At 42.4% G+C, this 27,806-nt stretch overlaps 1 protein-coding gene across 1 annotated transcript in view; it reads left to right on the forward strand.

Annotated features, from left to right (window-relative positions):
* Nucleotides 1-27,806, forward strand: part of Dlg5 (MAGUK family member discs large 5) — a 409,368-nt gene that overhangs the window by 150,305 nt on the left and 231,257 nt on the right. Inside the window, exons 3-4 of the mRNA XM_080276235.1 lie at nucleotides 8,440-8,551; nucleotides 22,222-22,342. Of these exons, the coding sequence (XP_080132361.1) occupies nucleotides 8,440-8,551; nucleotides 22,222-22,342 (233 nt within the window). The remainder of the gene's footprint in view (nucleotides 1-8,439; nucleotides 8,552-22,221; nucleotides 22,343-27,806) is intronic.

Raw genomic sequence — 27,806 nt, forward strand, 5'->3', positions numbered from 1 at the left:
CTGTGAAGGCTGCAAAATTAATTAAATCAGGAACTCTTAAACTGGTAGGTAAAGGCATTACCGGTATTTCGTATTTACACCCGGTTAGGTTAGGTTAGATGAGGTTTGGTTAATGTCAGGGGGGGTCTGGGGGGCAAAGCCCCTCAGTTAGGAAACATGAACTCCCTAAGAAACTTATAATTATATTTTTCCGAAGGGTTTTAGTGTTTTTTGTTTGAATTTGATACCAGTTTCAGTTGGAAATCACTCGTTTTTGTGTGTTCCCCTCACCCAGCTTCCCCACAGGTCCCCCATTATTCTTGTGGGGGGAGAGACTGAAAAAAAAGTTATTTCCTACAGAAATGATTATCAGATTTAAACGAAAAACACTAAAATCCTTCTGACAAATATAATTTTAAGGTTCTATGGGAGTTGGGTGTACATACGAAAATTTACCCAGTTGGCAACCATGAGAGTTTTATGGAAGAGTTCAGAAATGATACAGAGACAATAAGGCAGGCAAGCACTCTGGTAGAGCATTGAAGTGATGTTGAAGAGAAGATCTATCTATCTATCTATAGCCCGACGCCCTAATCCCGCAAAGGGTGGCCGCAGACAAAATGCCTCCAAGTCGCTCTGTCACTCACCATTTGACTACCCTCCCCCCAACTCACCCCCTCCCCTCCCTCATATACCTCTCAACTCCATCCCTCCATCTCATCCTCGGTCTACCTCTCCCTCCACCTCCCTCCAACTCACCTACATACGGTACACCCTCTTAGTCAGTCTTTCATTCTCCATTCTCTTCACATGTCCAAACCACCTCAGTGTATTTCTCCTAATCTTCTCAACCACATCCACATCCACCCCACAGCATTCCTTCTCTACTTCATTCATCAACCTGTCCCTCCACATCACTCCTCGTGCTCCTCTCAAGTAACTTATTTCCACTGCTCTCACTCTTGACTTGTTCCCCTCTTGCAAGGTCCATGCCTCGCTTCCATACGTCAGGGTAGGGATCACATACTATCATGCAGTGACTTCTTAACTTCCATACTCACCTCCCTATTTCTCATCACTGCTTTCAGTGTACCAACAACCTTCCTTCCCTGCTGTACCCTTTCACGCACTTCATTCCCCAAAGTTCCATCCTTACTCATCACACTACCCAAGTACTTGAATGCACTCACATTCTCCATATCCTCACCATCCAACCTCGCTGCACATTCTGTGACTTCATTCCTCTCAAACACCATAACTTTACTTTTGTTTACATTAACTTTCAGATTCCTCCTCCTACACACTGTCCCAAATTCATTCACCAAACCTTGCGACTCCCATTCATCTTCACTCAACAGTACTCTGTCATCAGCAAACAGCAACACCGGAAGCTTCCAAATCTCACCCTCATTCATAAGAGCCACCCCCACATCCACTGCCCTACCCTGCACCTCCTTTACAACCCCATCCATGTATATATTAAACAGCCATGGAGACATCACACAACCCTGTTTCAGTCCCACATTGAGATCAAAGAACTCACTCAGCTCACCATCCACTCGCACCGCAGCCCTAGCTCCCTCATACATACTCTTCACAGCACTCAACAATTTCCCCTCCACTCCATATATTCTTAATACCTTCCACATACCTTGCCTATCTGTTTTGTCATAAGCTTTCTCCAAGTCCATGATGGCATTATACACTTTCCTTCCCTTCTCTAGATACTTCTCCACTAAACATCTTAGAACAAATATCTGATCTACACACCCTTTTCCCTTCCTAAATCCCCCTTGTTCTTCTCCAACTAGCTCCTCTGTCATATGCCTAACCCTATCAATGAGTATTCTACCATATATTTTACCAGTCACACTAAGTAGGCAAATACCCCTATGGTTACCACATACTTCTCTCTCCCCTTTTCCTTTTTATAAGGGAACAGTTATACCTGATTTCCAGTCCTCTGGAACCCTTCCCTCTTCCCAAGCCAATCTATACAACTTCCATATCCACTCCACAACAATCTCACCCCGATACCTAAGCATTTCACCACACACTCCATCTATTCCAGGGGCCTTTCCCAACTTAATCTTCTTCATCGCTTCCACTGCTTCCACCCTACTGATCTCTTCCTCCCTCCTCTCATCTCTTCTTCTCCCAGCCATTCCCCAACCACTTATAGTCGCACTGCTTTCTCTCTCTACATTCAACAAATCCTCAAAGTGCTCCTTCCATCTCCTCAGTTTCTCTCTCTTCTCCACCAACAATCTATTATTCCTATCTTTCACTCCCCTACTATTTCCCCTTTCACACTGCCTTGCTTTCTTTACCTCCTTCCAAAACAATTTCTTACTCTCCCTCCATTTCTCACTCGGATTCCTCCCAAACTGAAGAGTTTGGGAGGAATCAGAAGATAACCCAGGTAAATGAAGCGATGCAAAGCTACAAAAATGATGTGGAAACCACATGCTGAAATGGTGAAAGTAAGGAAAGACTTAGAAACAAGGGTTGAAGAAAAGAACATTAAAAAGGAAGTGAAGAAAATAATCCAAAATTGGTCAAAGATTCAACAGACATCAACAGATCTATAGTAATCACTGGTATTGAGGAGGAAGAAATATGGTAAGAAACAAGATTTCGAGAGAGAAAAAGGAGATGGCAAATGTAATGAACATATTGAAGGAAGTGTCGGAGGAAATCTGTAGGAAAAACATAGAGGAACACAAAAGGTTAGGGAAATATGTGAAAAATAAATCAAGGCCCCTGAAAGTAATCTTCCAGAGTGTAAACACTGTGGAGGAAATACTGAAAAATGCATACAAACTTATGGAAAAAGAGGACTTCAAAAATGTATGGATAAAGAGATGCCTAACTCAGGAGGAACTTGGATTACTAAAGGAGAAGAGGGAGGAGGCAAAAACAAAGAATGAGGGAAGATTAGAGAAAGAGAAGAACACATGTTTTTTTTAGAAAGTACAGGATTGCAGGTTCGGAAGTGGTACATAAACAGGAGGGAATAAAAAGGAGAAAGGTAGTTGGCCAGGTCATGACAAGTATATAAACAAGATGATTAAGTTAATGTACTGAAATGTAGATGGAATAGTATCTAAATTACTAGAGATGAACTATTATATCAAAGAAAGGAACCACATATTGTTTGCCTAACTGAAACCAAATTAACACCATGGATATCAAACCATACACTAAACCTAGAGGAATACAATATATGGAGAAGAGATAGGAACTTAAAAAAAGGAGGAATTATAATACTAACAAAGAATAATCTGCAAGTCAAAGAAATAGAACTAGAAGTACCATCACAGGTAGAATTGATTGCAGTAGAGATTAGTACGTTTGAAGGGAAAGTAATTGTGGCAAACTTATACATGCTGCCCAGATCAAACATTTGGGAAAAAGGGGAATATGAAGACCTGGCAGAGAGTACAATTCAAAGTTTAAGAGCATTACCCGGTACTACATAGAATGGAGGAGAAATCTGAAAAATTATTCAAACTGGTGATTTCAATACAAATATAAACAGGAATACTCTAGATATAAAAAGCCAGGAAAGCTGTTGGGAACTTTATGAAGCTCCTAGACCTTGTACAGTTTTTCCTAACACAGCGTGTAAAAGAAAGCACCAAATAAAGAGGACTTGACATACCATCAGTACTGGTACTAGATCTTATATTTACTAGGCAAGAAAATATTAGCTATAATGTATCATCCTCCATTCAGCAAAAGTGACCATGCAGTACCTGTATTAAGTTACAACTTCAGGATTTCATATGACATAGTTAATAGTAATGAAAGTTACAAAAAGAGACTTAACTACAAAAAGGGCAACTATCATGACCTAAAGAAATCTATCTATTGCTAGATGTCATAATCCCGTAAAAGGGTGGCCACTTGACTTTACTTATTAGAAATAGATTGGGAAAAAGAGCTTAGGGGACAAGATTTAAATGTTATATGTAGAAAATTCTGTGAACTTTATTAATTAGGAGTTCAGAAGTACATCCTATAGCACAATGAAGCAGAAAGGAAAATCTACCTATCTATCTATTGCCAGACTCCTCAATCCCGTTTGGGGTGGCCACAAACAAAACGCCTCCACGTCGCCCTGTCCCCTGCCATTTCATTGCCCTGCTCCCAACTCACACCCCCCTCTCATATACCTCTCCATACCATCCCTCCATCTCATCCTCGGCCTCCCCCTCCCTCTCCCCCCCTCCACCTCACTCACATACACTCTCTTCGTCAGTCTTTCACCCTCCATCCTCTCCACATGGCCAAAACACCTCAGTGTGTTCTTCATAACGCTTCCTATCACATCCACATCCACACCACAACGCTTCTTTATATACTCATTCGTCAGCCTGTCTCTCCATGTGACTCCACAGGCTCCTCTTAAATAACTCATTTCCACTGCTCTCACTCTTGACTTGTGTCTTTCCAACAACGTCCAAGATTCATTTCCATTCGTTAGGGTTGGTATCACAATACTGTCATGTAGTAACTTTTTCACTTCCATGCTCACTTCCCTGTTTCTTATCACTGCTTTCAAAGAACCAGCAACCTTCCTTTCTTCCCTGCTGTACCCTTTCAAGCACTTCACCTTCCAAACCTCCATCCTTACTCATCACATTACCCAAGTATTTAAACGTACTCACATTTTCCAATTCCTCACCATCCAACCTCGCTGTACATTCACTGACTTCACCTCTCTCAAAGACCATCACTTTACACTTCCCTACATTCACCTTTAGAATCTGTTTCTTACACACCTTCTAATGGTACCTTATTTTTCGCTCTAGATTTATTCTGTGCAGAGTTATAAGGTTTAAAGTTTGTTTACATTTTGGCTGGAACCCCCGCGGTAGAGGCCAGTCGGGGCAAAACAATGCCCGCGGTTAAAGGGTTAAGGAAATAGAAGTGAAGGAAACTAAGGTGGATGGCTGTGAAAGATCAGACGTTGAGGAAGTGTTACGGACAGAGAGTAGGAGAGAAGAGGGTATTAAAAACGTCAAAAATAATTTGAAGGTGATATATACTAATGTTGATGGTTTCATACTGACAAGGATCGAAATTAACGATTTCTTGAGAGAACATGAACCTGATGTCATGTGCTTTGTAGAGACCAAATTAAGAGAAGATATTGATGTTCATTTGGGAGATGGTAAATACAAACTGTGGAGAAAAGACAGGAAAGAAAAAAAGGAAGGAGGAGTGATGATAGCAGTGAAGAACAACATAAATGTAGATACTGTGGAAATGGGAGAAGGCAGGGCTGAAGTGATATATATGAAATTAGAAACTGGAGAGAATGTTAAGAGAGATATGGCGGTAGTGTATGTTCCCCCAAAGATGAGAGCATGGAAGGATGACGAATACCATGAGATGTCAGATATGGCTAGCTATTTGCAAAAAATAATTGAGAAAAGCAATAATATAATTTTGGTGGGTGACTTTAACTGTAAAGAGGTGAACTGGGAGGAATGGTACTCGGGAGGCAGCGAGGATTCGTGTGGCACTATGTTATTAAATATAATAATGAATAATGTGATGACGCAATGGGTCAAAGAAGAGACACGGTTTCGAGGTGAGGACACACCAGCAAGGTTAGATTTACTGTTCACCAAAGAACCCGATGTAATAGAATCATTGAAATATCTCTGTCCTTTAGGAAAAAGTGATCATGTGGTCATTGAGTTCCAGATGTTAATAGGGAACGTCAAGCCAAGAGATGAGCTTCATAGACAGAGAAGATACAACTTTGGGAAAGCAAATTTTACAGGATTGAGAAACTTTTTTGAAAATGCGGATTGGAGAAAATTCAGAGAAACAAGAGAGATACAGAAGAAGTGGGACATCTTTCTAGACCTCTATAATTTGGGAGTGGAAAAATTTGTACCAAGAGTAAGAGGGAAAGAAAACAGGAAAAAGGAGTGGTTTAATAGAAGGTGTATGATAGCAAAAAAAGAGAGAGATAAGGCGTGGAACAATTGGAGAAAGAGAGATAACAACAGAACAAAGGAAGAATATAAAAGAACAAGAAATGAATACACAAGAATACGTAAAGAAGAAGAAAGGAATTTTGAAAAAGGTATAATAGACAAATGCAAGGATGAACCCAAACTGTTTTATAGATTTGTTAATGGCAAACTGAAACAAAAGGAAGGAATCACCAAACTGAAAGTAGAAGGAGAGGTCTTTAAGGATGTGGCAATGCAAGCAGAAATAATGAACAAACGTTTCCAGTCAGTTTGTACTAAAGAAAAGGAGCTTGTGGAAGGGGAGGGAGTGATTAGAAATGTTCCGGTGATAAAAGATATAACAGTGGATGTACAGGAAGTGTATAAATTACTGGAAACTCAAGATGTAAGAAAAGCCCCAGGACCTGATGGAATTTCTAATTGGGTACTGAAGGAATGCAGAGAACAACTGGCGGATAAAATTCACGGTTTCATCGAATGCTCACTGGAAGAGGGGAAAGTGCCACAAGAATGGAAGAGGCAAATGTGGTACCAATTTACAAGGGAGGAAACAGGGAAGAACCCCTGAATTATAGACCAGTGTCTCTAACCAGCATGGTCGCAAAATTGTGTGAGAGAATCCTGAAAGACAGATGGATAAAATATATGGAAGAGATGAATGTTTTGGCTGAATGTCAGTTTGGATTCAGAAGTGGAAGGTCATGTGTTTCTAACTTGTTGAGCTTTTACTCAAGAGCGATTGACGTGGTACAGGAGAGAGATGGTTGGGTGGATTGTGTGTACTTAGACTTAGAGAAGGCCTTTGACAAGGTACCTCATAAAAGACTAATGTGGAAACTAGAATATATAGGAGGACTGAAGGGGAAACTTCTGGAATGGATGAGAGACTTTTTGAGAGACAAACAAATGAGGACAGTAATAAAGGACAGGATGTCTGGATGGAGGGAAGTAACAAGTGGAGTCCCACAAGGCTCAGTGTTGGCGCCAGTAATGTTCCTGATTTACGTAAATGATATGGTAGATGGAGTGAACAGTTATGCAAGTCTGTTTGCTGATGATGTAAAGATCTTGAGGAAGGTAGAGGTTGAGGAGGATTGTAAAATACTGCAGGAGGATTTGGATAGGATACACGATTGGAGCCGGACGTGGGAAATGAAATTTAATGTAAAGAAATGTAAAATATTGGAAATGGGTAAAAGTACCAGGAGGCCATCACTGAATTATTTGTTGGGTAATGAATTAATCACAAAAAGGAGAGAAGAGAAAGATTTGGGAGTGCTGGTCCAAGATAGTTTGTCACCAGAAAAGCACATTAACAAGATAGTTGGAGAGACTTATAAACTCTTGACTAACATAAGGGTAGCATTTCATTATATGGATGAGGAGATGATGAAAAAATTGATAGTGGCCATCATCCGCCCCAGGTTAGAATATGCAGCAGTAGTGTGGTCCTCACACAAAAAGAAAGATATAAACAAGATTGAGAGAATACAAAGAACAGCAACCAAGATGGTCCCCAGTCTGACAGACCTGTCATACAGAGAGAGGCTGGAAAAACTGGATTTGCCTTCCTTAGAGGAAAGGAGAAAGAGGGGAGACATGATTGCAGTGTTCAGGACCATGGTGGGAGTAGATAAACTTGACAAAGAAGATCTGTTTGTATGGGATAAGAGAGCAACAAGAGGACACGGAATGAAATTGAAAAAGTCAAGCTGCTTGAAGGATATCAAGAAATATAGCTTTCCTTACAGAAGTATAGACTTATGGAATAGCCTGGACAAAGAGATTGTCCAGTCTAAAAACTTAAATGAGTTTAAAGCCAAATTTGACTTATTGAGAAACGACGATGGAAACCCACGAGCATAGTACATTCCGTGTATATCACAATTGGTATATTAGGTAAATACTTAAATATTTGGAACGACTTAGACAAAGAGAAAAACATTCATGTGTGTAAAGGTAGACTTGATAAATGTGGATATGGAGACAGGACAACACGAGCATTGCTCAATTCCTGTATACTACAAATAGGTAAATACACTCACACACACACACACACACACACACACACACACACACACACACACACACACACACACACACACACACACACACACACACACACACCAAAAAAAGGAAGTAATGGCCATGGGGGATTGGCAGGAGTAAGGAAAAGCTCTGTTGCATGCAAGCAATACATCATTGCCTAGTTTGGCATGAGTGGTCCACACACTGTCCATATGAACTTTGCATTGTGCTAGCAGTGGAACTATAATCCCCACTGCATTCTCAAAGGTCCTGCAATAAACACACATTGGAGAAAATACCATACAGTAGTATTCCATTTCCAAAATACAGCTTTAAAAATCATGATAAATGTATGATTGGATATACTTATGTGAAATGGTAGTGCCTTATATTTAGTCACTTAGTAACTACTGTAAAACGTGCATTTCATCCACAGATTGTGACAACAGACCGAGACATAGTGAAAAAGGAGCTGAAGAAGGTAACACGGGAGAGGGATGAAGCTCTTGCCAGGCTGTCACATCACCCTGATCAGCCAGCAAATTATGGTAACTATGACTCATCTGCATTTTTACCTAACTCATGTAACAATCTTTCAACAATAATCTGTCACAGGTAACCCCCTCAAAAGAAAAAAGAAAAAAAATCAATTGTATGCATGTATGACTCTACATGAATGTTTGGAACTACAGTATTATGTTAACAGTGTACAGTGTATATATAATGTGTTCGGTTTATAGTTGTGTATTATAGCTGCAGTACCGTACTAATGAACTAATCAGCACAGACATTTTGAAAACAGTAGCCAAGCACATTGGCTAATTTCTCATTTAGTATGTATTTTCTTAGCTTTTTTTCTCACAATCTAGCTAAATAGTATAGCTTAACAACCCTTTATCCGCTTCAGTGTAAGATGCCCTCATTAATCTGAATAATATCATTATTTACGAGAAGGCAAAAGCTGAAAACATTTGATTGAAGATATAAGTGCCGCCCCCCTTTGGGCTAAGATGCGAATGAATGTGTGTGTGTGTGTGTGTGTGTGTGTGTGTGTGTGGATGAATAAATTGCGAGTGTGTTGTCCTGTCTCGGCTACCTCCCTTTCTTTGGGGGAAGCAGGCTAGGTATATAGATAGAGAGAATAATAGAGAAAGGACATAATCATTGATAACATTAACTCTTAGTATAGTGGCACCTATATGAAAACTTCGGTTTTGCTACTGCCAGGCCACGTTACTCAGCCTATGTGGGGGTTAGAAGCAGCCTCTTCTAACATCATTAATCCTTGATCTCTTGAAAGCTTTATTACAGTAGTCAGAATGAAGCAAGAAAACATGTTAATCTATTGAAGACTTTGGTGTGAAGTGCTTCTCCAAGCTGAAGAAAATCATCTGACAGTATCCAGAATGAAATCCACATGTGTAGTGTCCCAGCTATTCTTTAGGGATTAATTGATGTATGTTATCTTCCATTAACCATTTCATTGGAATTCTGACGCATTGTTATATTATGCTGCCAAGCACTAAATTATTATATTCACCAAAGAGAAATTGCTAGCAGCTAAAGGGATATGGGCAGGGTGTGCCCCTTAGCTGAGTAAGTTGTTAGGCTTTAGCAGCACTATAATATTGTGTCCCAGCTGCCATTTACAGTTGTTAGACAGCTTCAGGAAAGATATCTATCTATCTATCTATATACCTAGGCTGCTTCCCCCAAGGAAAGGGAGGTAGCCGAGACAAGACGACTCACTCTCCATTTACTCATCCATTCAAACACATTCATTCGCATCTTAGCCCCAAAGGGGAGAACGGACAGATCCTCACCGCACCACACCGCACAAGGGTCAACTGGGCAATGCAATCAGTGACATCCGCAGCAGGGCCCGACAGCAGAACTGGTTTACCCCTGCCACATCATAACAGACCCATCCCCTTACCCGCACCTGACCTGACTAGCTGATCAGATATACAGGAAAGAAACGGGAACTGTACTTTGTTTTTGTTGATTTGGAGAAGGCCTTTGAAAGAGTCCCTGGAGAGGTTGTGAAGTGGGCAATGAGAAAGCTTGGAATCGAGGAGTGGCTGGTTAGGGTGGTTATGCCCATGTATGTGGGTTCTCACACCCAAGTAAGGATGAATGGAAATTTGAATGATGAATTTTTCATGATGTTGGTGTGCATCAGGGGTCAGGCTTGAGCCCCTTGTTGTTTATCATGGTTTTGGAAACCGTCTCACATGACTTCAGAAATGGACTTCGTGGGAGATGTTGTATGCTGATGATTTGGTGTTGATTGCAGAGAATGAAAGTGTGGCGGAGGATAGATTTAGGAAGTCGAGAGATGGTATGGGGCACAAGGGCTTAAGAGTAAATGCAGGTAAAACAAAAGTTATTGTATCTGAGGCTAGTAGTGGTGCTGTCAAAGAAGAGGGAGAATGGTCATGTGAGATTTACCACAAGGGCATAGGATGTAATTCCATTTTGTGCAGTGTTTGTGATAAGTGGATGCTTAAGAAATGTAGTGGTATTAGAGGTAGACTGCGAGAATATTAATTTCATGTGCACGGTATGTCGGGGAGAGCAGGTGGAGATTTTAAGGTGTGAAAGGATTGAACTTGCTGGTGAGTCTTATGAGTACGTAATAGAGTTTTGTTATTTGGGGGACATTTTATGTACTGTACTGGAGGTGGGGCAGGAGCTAGTTTTGTGGCTAGAGTGAGGAGTGATTGGAAGAAATTCAGGGAGCTGTTGCCCCTCCTGACATTGAGAGGGCTCTCCCTATGTACTAAGGGACCTTTGTATGCAGTACTTGTTAGGAGTGTAATGTTGTATTGTTGTGAGACCTGGGCAGTAGAGGAAGAGGATAGTACACAGGCTCAAACATACAGAAATGACAGTCATTAGGAGGATGTGCAGTGCGTCCCTGAGTGCGAGGCCTGGGGGAGCTAGGTTTACGATGGAAGAGTTGAGAGGTAGGGTGGGACTGGAGTGTATTGGTGTTGTGATGAGGAGTGGTAGATTGAGATGGTTTGGGCATGTGGAATGGATGGGAGATGATAACTGAGTGCAGAAAATGAGAAGTGTTAATGATAGGGAGAGAGGTATACAGGGCAAAGTCTGAGTCACAGAGACAATTACTTGATAACCTAAATCATGGGGAAAGGAAAAATATATTTAGGGTGGCAGGTCAGGTGAAGAGGGATAATCGGGATATCATAGGTGAGCAGTGTGTGAAGCATGATGAAGGAAGGGTAGTGGTGAACAGTGAGGATATTAAAGATGCATGGAGAGAGCATTATAACCGGTTGTTGAATGAGGAGTTTGACTGGGACAGGGAAGGTTTGGAGCCAGCAGATCCAGTGTCTGGCCCTTGGCCTTTGATTGATACTGCTACTGTGAGTGAGGCAATAGGCAGGATGAGGGTGGGGAAGGCAGCAGGTGTGTCTGGGTTGACTGCCGAAATGTTGAAGGCCTCAGGCGATATAGGAGTGAGTTTAGTCACTGACCTGATAAATAGGATTATTTATGAGTGTGTTGTCCCAGATGATTGGCTGAAGAGTGTAATTGTAAATGTGTATAAAGGGAAGGGTGATGCCCTGGAAAGAGGGAATTATAGAGGTATAAAGCTTTTAGATCAGATAATGAAGGTAATGGAGAGAGTTTTAGAAGGTATGATTAGAGAAAGAGTGAATATTGATGAGATGCAGTTTGGGTTTATGCCAGGTAGGGGGACCACTGATGCCATATTCATTGTTCGACAGCTTCAGGAAAAATATATTGGTAGGAGAAGGGATCTTTATTTTGTTTTTGTTGATTTGGAAAAGGCCTTTGACAGAGTCCCTAGAGAGGTGGTGAAGTGGGCAATGAGAAAGCTTGGCTTGGAGGAGTGGCTGGTTAGGGTGGTTATGGCCATGTATGTGGGTGCTCACACCCAGGTGAGAGTGAATGGAGATTTGAGTGATGAGTTTTCCGTGAATGTTGGTGTGCATCAGGGGTCAGTCTTGAGTCCCATGTTGTTTATCATGGTACTTGAAGCCCTTTCACGTGACTTTAGAAACAGACTCCCGTGGGAGTTGTTGTATGCTGATGATTTGGTGTTGATTGCAGAGAATGAAAGGGAGGCAGAGGAAAAGTTTAGGAAGTGGAGAGATGGTATGGGGCAAAAGGGTTTAAGGGTAAATGCAGATAAAACAAAAGTGATGATATCTAGGGTTGGTGGTGGTACTGTCAAAGACGAGGGAGAGTGGCCATGTGCAGTTTGCCACAAGGGCGTGGGAAGTAATTCCATCTTGTGCGGTGTGTGTGATAAATGGGTGCATAAGAGATGTAGTGGTATCAGAGGTAGACTGCGAGATAATGCTGATTTTATGTGTACGGCGTGCCGGGGTGAGCAGGTGGAGATCGTCAGACGTGAAAGAATTGAACTTGCTGGTGAATCTCTTGAGTGTGTGGAAGAGTTTTGTTATTTAGGAGACATGTTCTGTGCTGGAGGTGGGGCTGGAGCTAGCTCTGTGGCTAGGGTGAGAAGTGGTTGGAAGAAGTTCAGGGAGCTCTTGCCTCTCCTGACATTGAGGGGGCTCTCCCTACGTGCTAAGGGGTCTTTGTATGCAGCATGTGTTAGGAGTGTAATGCTGTATGGCAGTGAGACCTGGGCAGTGAAGGAGGAAGACATTCGCCGGCTCAGACGTACAGAAATGACAATGATTAGGTGGATGTGCAGTGCGTCCCTGCGTCCAAGGCCTGGAGGGGCTGGGTTTACAATGGAAGAGTTGAGAGGTAGGATGGGACTGGAGTGTATTGGTGTTGTGATGAGGAGAGGTAGATTGAGTTGGTTTGGACATGTGGAGAGGATGGGGGATGATAGTTGGGTGAGGAAGGTGAGAAGTGTTAATATTGGGGGTGGGGTTATGAGGGGTAGACCGAGAAAGACATGGGATGAGGTCATTAAGTGTGACCTTAGGGTTAAGGGACTGAACAGGGAGGCTGCAGTGGATCGTGCAGCATGGAGAGCCGCCATTAGGTGACCAAGGCCGACACATGCAAGCATGTTGGAGCCTTTAAAAACGAAACGAAACGAAACGATAGGGTTGGGAGAGGTAGACTGAAAAAGACATGGGCCAAGGTAATTGAGTGTGACCTTAGAGATAAGGGACTGAATAGGGAAGCTGTCGGAGATTGAGCAGTGTGGAGAGCTGCCATTAGGTGACCAAGGCCGACACATGCAATCATGTTGGAACCTTACGAAACATATAGGGAAGCTGTCAGAGATTGAGCAGTGTGGGGAGCTGCCATTAGGTGACCAAGGCCGATGCATGCAAGCATGTTGGACCCTTGAAAAACATATATATATGTATATATATTATATATATATATCTATCTATCTATCTATCTATCTATATACTGTATATCTATCTATATATATATATATATATATATATATATATATCTGTCTATCTATCTATCTATATCTATATATATATACCGTACCCTCGAGTCCAACACGGTAATATTGTCATGCATGGGTCACGTGTTGGACCAAAAACGTGTTGGACTAACAACAGAGCTTATGGGGAAAAATGAATTATGTCAGCAACCCTAGGAAAAGTCACCCTAAATACCTGCCATATACCTATACATATATTGGTACTATTGTAATTATAATAAATGGTACTGTGCTATGAATGATAACTAACCTTTTAGGATAGTGTTGGTGGGCTTGCTGGGAATGGAAGGTGGTATCCAAGGCTGTAGTTAGTCCTACTGGGTCCCCGGAGGATGGCTGCTGGCGTCACTAGCGGGTAATGGCTGTTGCTCCTCCTCAACCTCCCTCATAAATCCTTCGAAATCACACTCAGAATCACTATCTTCGTCCACAGCCATAGAAGGTCCAGCTTCAGCCTGTCCTAGCACTCTGTAATCCTCGGCAAAGGGCATGCTTCTCACGCTGTTGCCAGAGCCCTGTCTCGTGACTGTGGAAAGTGATCGCTGTCGCTGACTCGGCAGAGAATAAGGAGAGGCAACTTTGTTTATAAACTGGTACACACGCCGATAAGAAGGGTTTCAAAACGATTGATATTTATTCTAAAATATTAATATGTATTCAGTGTCAGGCTAAATGTTCAATGCTGTAGTACAATACATTCTCTGTCGAGTCGCCTGGGTTTTGGTCACACTGTTTTGCCCGTCGTATCCTCGGCAGGAATCCATCCAGATGAATTCCAAAGGCCCGTGGTATCGTCGGCAATTTTACCACGTTACCGTTCCGATTTACCATCGTATCCTCGGCAAACCTGGTATGAAGTGCTGTGTGATAGCCTTTGGCTGCCAGGATCTTGTCTTGGTTTTTTATGGTCCTCACGTTGGCTTCATTCATGTCGTAGGCCTTGGCAGTGTCAACTTTCCTCTCCCCTTTCTTCTTCCTCTCGATGCTTTCTAGCTTGGTGGCCTGAGGGAGGTGCCGACGCTTCTTAGGGTTCTCAGAAGGCTTCCTAGGCATCGTGAGCAGGGTAAAATGCAGTAACAAGGGCAGAAAATGCAGCAAAAAAAAGCACCTTCTAATGCAATTATGCGACTGAGTGGCGCTGTGGCGGAAGAAGTTTAAACAAAACATCACGTGACACCAGAAGCGTTTTTAATTGGGCGGCATCACGATCACGTCACGATAGCGGGCGGGGAAGGCTACTTGATCAGAAGTTTTCATTGGCTATCATCATCATGTGAATGTCCAATATGACCGTGTTGGACTGGGGGTGATCGTGCTAAAGTGAACTCTGCGGATTTCGCCCACTTCTTGGAGCTCTGTGCGTGTTATGCTAACATACTCGTGTTGCAGTAATTAAATCGTATTAAATAATACTAATTATTTGCTCTCCGTGCTGGACCTGAATCTTGCTGGACTAACGCATGTTGGACACGAGGGTACTGTGTATATATATACAGTAACCCCTCCAATATCCGGATCAATAGAGCCATAGGCAGGTCCGGATAGTGGTCCTGTCCGGATATTGGGCCCCAGCTTATGGACTAGTACTTACGGACCCTAACTCTGAAAAACACCTATACAACTCCCTCTGGACATGCATAGCACCTATTTAAGACCCAAATCACACCAATAAGGGACATAAAAGACTGAAATAAATGCAAAAGAACCATAAAATGAGGTTTTAGAGGTGAGTTCATACAATATTAAACATTCTGGGTACTTACAAGTCCCTTGGTCTTGGACTGGTTTGAACCGCCAGTTTGCAGTCCACAGTTAATCCTCTGCACTCTAAATTCTAATTTCTTAACACTGCACAACACTCTAAATTCCTGTGTGTTCTAGTGGCAAGGTATTGCAGTTTATTCACTGTTTATTCACAAAAAACAAGCACCTGTGGCTTGCACTGTTATGAGTATCTGCTCTCCATCGGAGTTAAGCTGTGACTGTTGATGTTGGTGGGGTAACAGAGTTGCCAGATCGCAACAGCCACATTACCAATCTCCTCAACTTTCATTGTCAAATATAACTTTTCATTACCAAATTCGTAAAGCTAGCATATATTCTTCACTAATTATATATACAAGTGGAAATACATGTAATCACTCTCCTTATAACTAACACCATGTTGATTATTTTCACACTATGTAGGGTAGCAGATTAATCAGAGAGAACAAACAATCCACCATCTCCATCCTGTGTATCCTCATACATGTGAAAAATCCATTTGGTAATGCATTATTCTAATGCATTACCAAACGAATTTTTCATTACCAAATTGGCCCACACTTGGTAATGAAAAATACCAAATGGCAACCTGACAGGGGAGGGGGGAGGGGGAGGAAGGAAGGGGTGAAGGGACCATGGTGTAACAGCTGTTTGGCGCCAGGCGGGAATTTCAAATTATGGGAGGGAAAAAAGTCAGATTTTTTTCGAATTTTTTGCAGTTTTTGGCCCATTTTGGGAATATTGGATCCCAGGAGGATTATGTCCGGTTAGTGGGGATGTTCGGATATTGGGCGTTCGGATATTAGAGGGATTACTGTATATATATATATATATATATATATATATATATATATATATACAGTATATATATAGTGTACCTCATTTAACATGGCTAATGTATCATTGGAAAATACTGCACAAATTGATTTGTGGATATCATCACACAGGAACCATTATTATTTAACTAATGTGTCTAAAAAAATTTTATATTTTCCCAGAGTCCCCTTTTCGACCCTCTTGAAAATTTTCCGCTCACCAATTGCCTACCTGATATACACTATCAGAAGCACAGAAAGGAATTTTTAAATTTTCACTGAATTCCCTTTCTGACTTTCTTGAAAAATTTCACCCCCAGTTGCATTGTGATATACTGTAACACTGCAGGAAGTACAGAAACAGTAGGAGCATCATTAGGCATATCATATGGTGAAGTACGAGGTAAAATTGGGTATGTAAGTGGGATTTTTGTCTTGCTGTTAGAGGTGCGGGTGTGTAGCTTAGGTGTTGAGGCTGGATGTATCCAAGGCTGAGGGGCTAGTGGAGGGGGAGTGTGCAGTGCCTCTAACCACTCAAGGGCTGAGGCTAGGCCTCAAAACCCTGAAACTCGCTCACCCCCTCATTGTCAGAGGCTAGAGTTGGCGAACCTGATGGTGCAGACGTGCTAGGACGTGGGGACTGAGATGGCTGGTCACAAGTCAGGGACTGGGCAGGAGTAAGGTAAACAGTGATAAGTTGTTGAGATGACTCACTGATTTTGTGTATTAGCTGCTCATTCTCTGCATGTAGGAGCTGATCAGTTTCAGCTTGCATAGCCTGTAGTCTGTTGGTGCTGGGAACCATGGCCATTAACAAATTTTTGTGTTGATCAGGAAGTTCCAGGACTCTACTAAGCTGCCGTTAATTGGCCTTTTCATCCTCCACATGGTAGCAGCAGTGTTTGTTTCCCGTGGCTCTTCCTGTCGTGTGAATGGCCTCTCATGCTCCACTTCTATAATCTCATCAACTGCCATGTTCTGTGTGGCGTAGACCAACTACAGAATGTCCTCCCTGACAATGTCTGTGAATCCTTCCTCTGCCATTGAGTTGGCCAATTCTGCCACCTGCCTCAGTGCATCAACTCTAGGATTGGCCAACACAGCTGAAAAACCATGAGGCAGGAACATATGCCACCCATGATGCCACATACTATCCTTTCCCATGTTTCTCTGTGCCTCCACAGTGTGCTTAAGTGCATCATAAATTTTGTAATAACACCAGAATTGCATTACAATTTTCCATCAACACTGATCTGTGTCAGCATCAGGCCCTGAGACGAGATCAGCCATCTCAGCTCCCAAGTCAGTAGCCTGCCTCATCATCTCATAGGTTTTGGAGTAGTCATCATCATCATCATCACCATCATCATCATCATCATCATCATCATCATCATCATCATCATCATCATCATCATCTAGACCTCCTTTCCCACCCTAGGGCAGGGTGAGGAGTAGCGATGTCCAGACAGCCCAAGTTTGCTCAAGTAGTATAGTCCTTTAAAAGTTGCAGTTACAGTGTCCCCTTGGTTATAGTACATAATCGGCACCAAGCCTAGTGCTTGACAACAAAATTGCACACAATAATGAAAGCACAGAACATAAGGGATTTATCTTAGTTGGTACTGGGCACCCCACTCGTTAACCCAAATTTTCCCTTTTACAACAATTTATACCCACTAAATATATGCATACATACATACATATTGTCATGGTAAGTCTCAGAAACACACACAAAGGCATGGTTAGGTTAATAGAAAGTAATAGAAAGTGGTTCAGTAAGGAAGAAACACATATCTTAGGGATGCCTGAGGTGGGCTTGAGATAAGGGGGTCTGAGGCAAAGGGCTGGAAAGTTAGTGGCCCCCACCACTTGGGATTAACTTCTGAAGTAGGGTCTCGTCTTTGAATCTCTCATAGCCATCAGAAACCACAGATACTGCACATCATTGTCAACAGAAACCAGCTCAGGTGCACAATAACCATTTTTTTTAAGCCAAAAAATGTGCAATAACAGCAGGAGTGCAGATTTTCATCTTGCAGTGGTAACAAAAATTGCTGTAATCAAGTGTGCAATAATCAAGGGATCGCTGTATTTCTTGATCAGATACCTGAATAACATTCGTAGTGTTTGGGGGGCCAAAAAAACACTTGCACTCCTGAGTGTCAGCCAACTAACCCGTCTTGTTGAATGCCTTGGACAGTTGTCCACGATATGGGCGACTTCGAAGGCAGGATTTTTTTCATGGCAGTGTCTCTCTGCACACTATACGAAAATGTTATTTAACCTCTCCAATACTGATGAGACAGTGGCTCAACCTTTGCTTTGTGCATCTAGTGCGCTGTTAGTCTTTCGCATATCTTACTGTAGTGCCCTCAGGCAAACATCTTTTTGGATCGCAGGAGTATCTTCGGTTGTATTAATACACAGTAGCAATGTCTGGCTCCTTTGATGCTTTGTAGCCTCATGCCTTTGACTCCTTTGTCAGGAAGGTGGTAGAGGGTAGGCAGTATCATGATAGCCCAGTTTCGTTCTTGTTGAACACTTGGGATAAACTGTAGCCCCATACCTCTGCTGCTTTCCTGAAGAACCTTTGGCCACGGCTGCATCTGCACCCACAGTCTCACCTAGAACACTAGCATGATGCAGTTGCTCATTTGCACAAAGCATTGCAAACCACCCCCCACTGGCAGTGAAAGGAGGTAGGTTCCCAATTCACATCACTGGCCACTTTATTGTGTACACTTCACATGTTGTGAACCTGATACTTGCGCAATTTTCCAGAATGTCTGCCTCACGTTGCACACAAATGTGCTTATTCACCATGTTCTGTTGTTTCAGTAACTCAGTATTTCGCACATACCACCAGTGTGACTTATCCTCACCACCACTAAGTTCTGTAGTCTGCAGGATATTGTCCTTATTCTTCCTCAGTCTTAAAGGTCACTTCATCAGTATTTTAAAAATTTGCTGTGTCTGTCACATATCCATTAACAGCAAGTCACCTCAGTATCTCCATTCTCTTGTCTAAATTCAGTGGAACTTGTTGGGCCCTTCCACACACAGGTCCACTGGCAGGTTGTGTGGGAGTAGTTGATGCCATCACGTGTACAAATTACACACAAACCCTAGCACTTTATGGTGATCATGCAGGATACAGATGCATAGGGCAGCAGGTCAAGGACACTTGGAGACCGGGTGAGGAAGCACTGTGTGGATGCATGAGAGAGGGGTAGGAAGCAAAGTGTGGTTGCCATGTTGGCACTCATCACCATGTGTTTTTAATTGTTAGTGGCTGGAGGTGGTTTCAGCCTGAGGATTTTACCGCGCATCTCAGTTTTAGGTACTGGTAAGGGTTTATGATTCTGCTCAAAATGTGTTTTTTGCAATCAAGGCCTATATATGGTATGTGTTTGTGTGTGTGTGTGTGTGTGTGTGTGTTTACATAGTCGTATTTATCTAGTTGTGATATACAGGTAATGAGCTACACTCATGGGGTCCTGTCTCTTCGTCTCAACCAGTCAAACTTTGCTTTGGACTTTCTTTGTCCAGGCTGTTCCACAGGTCAATGCATCTACAGTATATGAAAAACAGTATTTTTTGATATCCCTCAAACAACTTGTCTTTTTCAATTTCTTTCCATGTCTTCTTGTTGCTCCCCCATCCCATACAAACAGATCTATCAATTTTGTCTACTCCCATTATGGCACTGAAAACTGCAATCCTGTCACCCCTTTCTTGTTCTTATAAAGAAGGTAGACCTAGCTTTTCTAGTCTTTCCTTGCACAACTGATGTGCCAGGCTGGGGACAATCTTGGTTGCTGCTCATTGTATTCTCTCACACCACTGCCGCATATTCTGACCTGGGGTGGATCATAGCCACTGTCAATTTTTTCATCATATCCTCATCCTTGTATTGAAATGCCACTCTTATGTTTATCAAGAGCTCATATGTGTTTCTGACAATCTTGTTAATGTGTTTTTCAGGCAACAAATTATCCTGGACCAACTCTCCTAGGTCTTTCTCTTCTCTTGCTTTTGTGATTGGTTCCTTTCGCATCAATTAATTCAGTGATGTCCTCTTAGTACTTTTACCCATTTCCAATATTTTGCATTTTTTTGAAGTGAATTTCATTTCCCATACCCTGCTTCAAATCATAAATCCTGTCCAGATCTTCCTGCAGCATTTTACAGTCCTCTTCAACTTCTACTTTCCTGATGATCTTTGCATCATCTGCAAACAGATTTCCATAACTGTTTGTTCCATCAGCCATGTCGTTTATGCAAATCAGGAATGTTACAGGCGCAAGCACCGAGCCCTGTGGGACTCCATTTGTTACTTCTCTTCATTCTAACATGTTGTCCATTACTACTGTCCTTATCTGTCGCTGTCTTATGAAGTCTCACATCCACTCCAAGAGGTTCCCCTTCAATCTTCCTGTGTGCTCCAATTTCCACATTAGTCACTTATGGGGTACCTTGTCAAAAGCTTTCTCTAGATCTAAGTACACACAATCCACCCTACCATCTCTTTCTCCTTTAGCACATCAATGACCCTTGAGTAGAAGCTCATCAAATTAGAGACACACGACCATCCATTTCTGAATCCAAACTGGCTTTCTGCCAAAATATCCATCTCCTCCAGATATTTTATCTACCTGTCTTCCAAGATTCTCTTGCATAATTTTGTGACCATGTTGGTCAGGGACATTGGTCTGTAATTAAGGAGTTCTTTCATATTCCCTCCTTGTAAATTGGTACCACATTTGCCCTCTTCCATTCCCAATGCTTTTTCTCTTCTTCTAGAGAACACACAATTAAGCCTTGAATCATGTCTGCCAGTTGTTCTCTGTATTCATTTAGTATCCAATTAGAGAGTCCATCAAGGATGTGTACAAGCATGCATGTGTGAGGGTGTGCATGTGTGTGTATGTGTTAACTACCATTAGTTAGTGACCATTAGTCATTGTGTTTGTGAGCAAGTGCTGATAATTTCACATGTCTACAGTAAGGGTTTTTAGTGGATGTTGGTGTAGGTATGAGTGTTGGTTGAAGCAGTGTTATCCGGAGCACTGTCTTCTCTGGAGTGGTATCAAAGTCCACAGTAGTAGTCTGCTCAGCTGCAGGCCCCACTGCTTTACCAGACAGCAAGATATGACTCATGCTGCTGATTGGAGATACTGGGGTGTGATGGGGAAACTGGTGCTGCCTGATTAGTTGCTGGAAGATGTTGATTCAGAGATGAATCAGAACAAGAGGATGACTCTTGTCCCTTGGTACTCAGTTGGTGACTCTGAGATGCAAGCTCAGCCCTTTGGTATCTGACAGGAATCTTCCAAAAAAGATGTAGATGGAATTTTCTCAAAGTAATCTACCTCTCCCTTGTCTGCCTTGGAGCATGGAAAATTGTGGTTGTGAACTCAAGACTTTTGCTCCACTTGTTTCTACTGTGTCATGGTTTTTCTCATTGATGGTGATTTTGTTTGCTGGAAATAGAGGAACTGATGGTTGAGCTTCAGCTTTCTGATATGGATCTGCTGAGACAGTGAATTTTGTGGTCATGAAGTGTGTGGAACCAGTTTACTGACCCAGAGGTTTTCCATCAGTCAACAAAGATTGGCTTAGCTTGGTGATTCGAAGGGGATAGTGGTAGAAATTAGGAACAGGGAGATTAAGTGCTGTCTTAGTTTTCCTGTTCAGTTCTCGGTGCCAGAGATTTTGTTAAGCTTATTATAGAGGTTAGAGTCAGTTGTTATTGCTAGAAAATGCTTATGGTTCCTTCCATTTAATGAAGATATATGAAATTACTCCTCAAGACAAAATTAAATACCAGTTGAACTGCTGTATATATCTTTTTCATTCTTATGATTGTGTTAGATTTTGAAACATTAATGTTTTATGCTTAAATTTATCCTTTACTATAATTATTTTAACCTAACTCAGCAGTTTGTAGAAACACTGATGAGTACTGCATTAAAATATTCAAGTGGGGTTGGTGGAGGATTAGTGACCCTCCCTGTAAAACAATTAACTCTAAGCCCTTGGCCAACCTGTGTGGGATACATGGCGTCTGGCAATGAATGAAAATGAATGAATAATTAGGGGTTACATCATTTCCACATAGGTACATTGTAACCAATGATGAATTGCTGCAACGTATCATGGTTTGAAGAAAGTATCTAACACAGTCTTTGATTGCCAGGAACTCTAACGAAACAAGGAAGTGTATCGCTTGCGGAGAAGAGCCTAGGGTCCTCACGTGATTACGAGAGTCTGAAGATGCAGTGTGAGAAGGCCATGGCAGAGGTGCAGGGCCTCCTGAAGTGAGTCCACCACCAGTATCCAGACACTGTTTTATGTCCACCACCTCATCCTATCATTACTCCTTCACCACCGCAAACTCCATCTCCACTACTTTGCTCACTACCCTACTGCAAAATCCCTTTCTATGGTACCCCTCATTTCTCCAAGCTGTGTCACTACTACAGTTCATACTGTGCACAGTAAAATTCCCATTTTGTAATCCAGCCAGCATTGTTTACCACCTAATAGTGTTACAGTCATTCATCTGTTTTTAGAATAACCAATCATTTGCAAGTATTATCAGTATCTTTGTCATCCTATATTTCTAGATTTTTTCTGTTCAGTTGTTTTGCTTAGTCTCAGTTCATCTGTCCAATCAGAGCCATCAACCACAGGTAAGCCACTGCTGTGAAGCCATCCTACAGTTGCAGTAGAGCACATACACCATGTAGAAATCTGGCACCTGTTTGTGGTGGAAACCACAACGCTAGGGTTGGACCAGAGTACTTCCCACGGTGAGGTGCAGGAAATTAAGATAATAATATTATTGACTGGCCATCCTTTGATATTACAGTGGAATAATGTGAAGAAATCATTGATGTTGTGCTAAACTGTAATTTATCAGATTTCATGAGAACTGCAGTCCTATAATAAATATAAACACACACACACACACACACACACACACACACACACACACACATCAAAAATAATGTGAAGGTGGCATATACTAATGTTGATGGTTTAATATCGGCAAGACTAGAAATCGATGACTTTTTGAGGGTACGTGAACCTGATGTTATGTGCTTTGTCAAGACCAAGTTAAGAGAAGATATTGATGTTCATATGGGAGAGGTAAATACAAACTGTGGAGAAGAGACAGAAAAGAAAAAACAGGAGGAAGAGTGATGATAGCAGTGAAGAACACCATAAATGTTGATACCATGGAAATGGGAGAAGGCAGGGTCGAAGTGATAAATATGAAATTAGTAACTCGAGAGAATAGCAAGAGAGATATGGCGGTAGTGTATGTTCCTCCTAAGACAAGAGCATGGAGTGATGATGAATACCAGGAAATGTTGTCAGATATGGCTATTTATGTACAGAAAAATATTGAGAAAAGCAACAATATAATTTTAATGGGTGACTTCAATTGTAAACAGGTGAACTGGGAGGAATCAGGTGCTTGAGGGTGCGAAAGTGGATGTATGTGGAATAACTGAAACAAAATGGAGAGGTGAGAGTGTGAGAGAATGGGAGTATGGATGGGGTATATGTGCAGGAGTAGGTGAGAATGAGAGGGCAAAAGAGGGAGTATGTATAGTTGTGAGTAAAAGATGGAAGAAGAGCATAAGACAGTATGGATCACTTGGGTCAAGGATTGTGTGGGTAAGGTTGAAAGTTGGAATACAAATGTGGGCGATTGTGTGTGTGTGTATGCGCCAACACAAGATCGTGCTAGCAGATTGAGAGCAGAGTTCTGGACAAATGTGGAAGTGTGCATGGAAAAGTTTGGAAGGAATGAGAGAGTGTTTTTGATCGGTGATATGAATGGTAAAGTAGTGAATGTGAAGGTGGATGGAATAGTTGGTGAGTGGGGTGTGCCTGCTGAGATAGATGAGAATGGGAGTGCATTAGTGGACATTTGTGCAGGGAGGGGGTTGGTGATAGCCAATATCCTCTTCAGGCATAAAATGATCCACAAGTATACATGGCGAGTGATGAGAAGGGTGGGTGGTGAACTGAATGAAAGGAAGGGAACGATTGATTATGTGTGTGTGGATGAAAGGATGCGAAGATGTGTAATGGATGCAAGAGCTTATAGAGGTTGGGGGAGTGGACAGGTATACATGGCGAGTGGTGAGAAGGGTGGGTGGTGAACTGAATGAAAGGAAGGCAACATTTGTTTATGTGTGTGTGGATGAAAGGATGCGAAGATGTGTAATGGATGCAAGAGCTTATAGAGGTTGGGGGAGTGGACTCTCTGACCACTACTTGGTGGTGGCCAGAATTAGGATCCAAGTAAGATGGAGAAATAGAAGGGGAAGACGAGAGGAAGGAGTAGTTGCAAGGAGAGTGGAAAGGTTACAAGAGGATGAGAAAAAAGCAGAGTATAAGAGAGAAGTGAAGGAACGATTGGGCAAATATGAATTGGAGCAGATGGGGGATGTGGAAGGTGTGTGCAGGATATTTACTGGAGAAATATGTGCAGCATGTGATGTGGTGTGTGGGAGGAAGAGAAGACGGAAGGGGATGCAAGGAACAGCGTGGTGGACTGAAGAGGCGAGACAGGTTGTGGCACAAAAGAAGAAAGCATACAATGAGTGGATGAGAAATAGGGCCGTGGAAGAAGTTGAGAGGCGAAAGAGAGAGTTATATGTAGAAAGAAAGAGAGAGGTGAAAAGATTAGTAAGAGAGAGTAAGAAGAGAGTGGATGAGGAATTTGGAAGGAATTTGAGTGTATAGTGGAGGGATTGTTAGAAAATGTTCTGGAAAGAGTTGAAGAGAGTAAGACAGGATGGAAGTGAAGTTAGCAGGGAGTGAAAGATGAAAATGGTAGATTACTAGTGGAGAAGGGAGAAAAAGTGAGCAGATGGAGAGAACACTTTAAGGAATTGTTGAACATACAGGATGGAAGTAATGTGAGCATAAGTGGCTGGGGAATGGCTGGGAGAAGGAGGGAGGTGAGAAGACAGGAAAAAATCAGAGGATAGAAATTGTGGAAGCAATGAAGAAAGTTAAATTGGGGAAAGCCCCAGGAATTGATGGAGTGTGTGGTGAAATGCTGAAGCATTGGAGGAGAGATGGTAGTAGAATGGATGTGGAAGATGTGCAGATTGGCCTGGGAGGAAGGTAGTGTCCCTGAGGATTGGAAGTCAGATATAATTATTCCCTTGTACAAAGGAAAAGGGGAAAAAGAAGTGTGTGGTAATCATAGGGGCATTTGTCTTCTTAGTATAATAGGAAAAGTGTATGGTAGGATACTTATTGACAGAGTTAGACAGAGAACAGAGGAATTAGTTGGAGAACAGGGAGGCTTTAGTAAGGGAAGAGGTTGTGTAGATCAAATATTCATTCTTAGAGCTTTAGTGGAGAAGTTTCTAGAGAAGGGAAAGAAGTTGTATGCGGCTTTCATGGATTTGGAGAAAGCATATGACAGGGTGGATAGACAAGGATTGTGGAAAGTATTAAGAATATATGGAGTAGATGGGAAGTTGTTGAATGCTGTGAAGAGTATGTACGATGGTGATAAGGCTGCAGTGCGTGTGGATGGTGAACTAAGTGAATTTTTCTCTTTGAAGGTTGGGTTGAAACAGGGATGTGTCATGTCTCCATGGTTGTTCAATGTGTACATGGATGGGGTAATAAAAGAGGTACAAGGTAGGGTAGTGGATGTTGGAGTGGCCCTGATGAGAGAGGATAGTTTTTGGAAACTCCCTGTACTGTTGTTTGCAGATGATACTGTGTTGTTGAGTGAAGATGAAGAGGAGCTACAAGGCCTGGTGGTTGAGTTTGGGAGACTGTGTAAGAAACGGAATCTAAAGGTGAATGTAGGGAAGAGTAAAGTGATGGTCTTTGAGGGAGGTGAAGTCAGTGAATGTACAGCGAGGTTGGATGGTGAGGAATTGGAAAATGTGAGTATGTTTAAGTACTTGGGTAGTGTGATGAGTAAGGATAGAGGTTTGGAGGGTGAAGTGCTTGAAAGTGTACAGCAGGGATGAAAGGTTGCTGGTTCCTTGAAAGCAGTGATAAGAAACAGGGAAGTGAGCATGGAAGTAAAAAAGTTATTACATGACAGTATTGTGATACCAACCCTAATGTATGGAAGGGAAGCTTGGACATTGTTGGAAGGACACAAGTCAAGAGTGAGAGCAGTGGAAAAGAGTTATTTAAGAGGAGCCTTTGGAGTCACATGGAGAGACAGGCTGATGAATGAGGATATAAAGGAGCGTTGTGGTGTGTATGTGGATGTGATAGGAAGCGGTATGAGGAACACACTGAGGTGGTTTGGCCATGTGGAGAGGATGGAGGGTGAAAGACTGATGAAGAGAGTGTATGTGAGTGAGGTGGAGGGGGGAAGAGGGAGGGGGAGGCCGAGGATGAGATGGAGGGATGGTTCGTTTTGTTTCGTTTCATTTTTAAAGGCTCCAACATGCTTGCATGTGTCGGCGTTGGTCACCTAATGGGGGCTCTCCACGCTGCACGATCCATTGCAGCCTCCCTGTTCAGTCCCTTAACCCTAAGGTCACACTTAATGACCTTGGGAGCAAGGCAGTGAAATGGCGGGGGACATGGTGACGTGGAGGGGATATTTTTGTGGCCACCCCAAACGGGATTGAAGCGTCTGGCAATAGATAGTTAGATATATATATATATATATATATATATATATATATACGCGTCCAACACACGTTTGTCCAGCACGATTCACGTCGAGCACGGAGAGCAAAAAATTAGTACGATTTAATACAATTTAATTACTGTAACATGGGTGCATTAGCATAACACGCACGGAGCTCCGAGAAGTGGGCGAAATCCACAGAGTTCGCCTCTAGCACGATCGCCCCCGGTCCAACACGGTCATACTGGACGTTCCTGTGATGCTGACAGCCAATCAAAACTTCTGATCAAGTAGCCTTCCCCACCTGCTATCGTGACGTGATCATGATGCCGCCCAATTAAAAACGCTTCTTGTGTCACGTGATGTTTTGTTTACATTTCTCCCGCCACAGAGCCACTCAGTCGCATAATTGCATTGGAAGGTGCTTTTTTCTTGCTGCATTTTCTGCCCTTGTTACTGCATTTTACCCCACTCACGATGCCTAGGAAGCCTTCTGAGAACCCCAAGAAGCGTCGGCACCTCTCTCAGGCCACCAAGCTAGAAAGTATCGAGAGGAAGAAGAAAGGGGAAAGGAAAGTTGACATTGCCAAGGCCTACGACATGAATGAAGCCAACGTGATCATAATAAAAAACTTAAGACAAGATCCTGGCAGCCGAAGGCTATCACACAGCACTTCATACCAGGTTTGCCGAAGATACGATGGTAAATCGGAACGGTAACGTGGTAAAATTGCCGACGATACCACGGGCATTTGGAATTCATCTGGATGGATTCCTGCCAAGGATACGACGGGCAAAACAGTGTGACCAAAACCCAGGCGACTCGACAGAGAATGTATCGTACTACAGCATTGAACATTTAGCCTGACACTGAATACATATTAATATTTTAGAATAAATATCAATCGTTTTGAAACCCTTCTCATCGGCGTGCATACCAGTTTATAAACAAAGTTGCCTCTCCTTATTCTCTGCCGAGTCAGCGACAGCGATCACTTTCCACAGTCACGAGACGGGGCTCTGGCAGCAGTGTGAGAAGCATGCCCTTTGCCGAGGATTACAGAGTGCTAGGACAGGCAGAAGCAGGACCTTCTATGGCTGTGGACGAAGATAGTGATTCTGAGTGTGATTTCGAAGGATTT

The sequence above is a fragment of the Coenobita brevimanus genome, chromosome 64 (genome assembly GCF_032717465.1).
Source record: "Coenobita brevimanus isolate Jiangsu-jjx chromosome 64, ASM3271746v2, whole genome shotgun sequence".
Classification (NCBI taxonomy): Eukaryota; Metazoa; Arthropoda; class Malacostraca; order Decapoda; family Coenobitidae; genus Coenobita; species Coenobita brevimanus.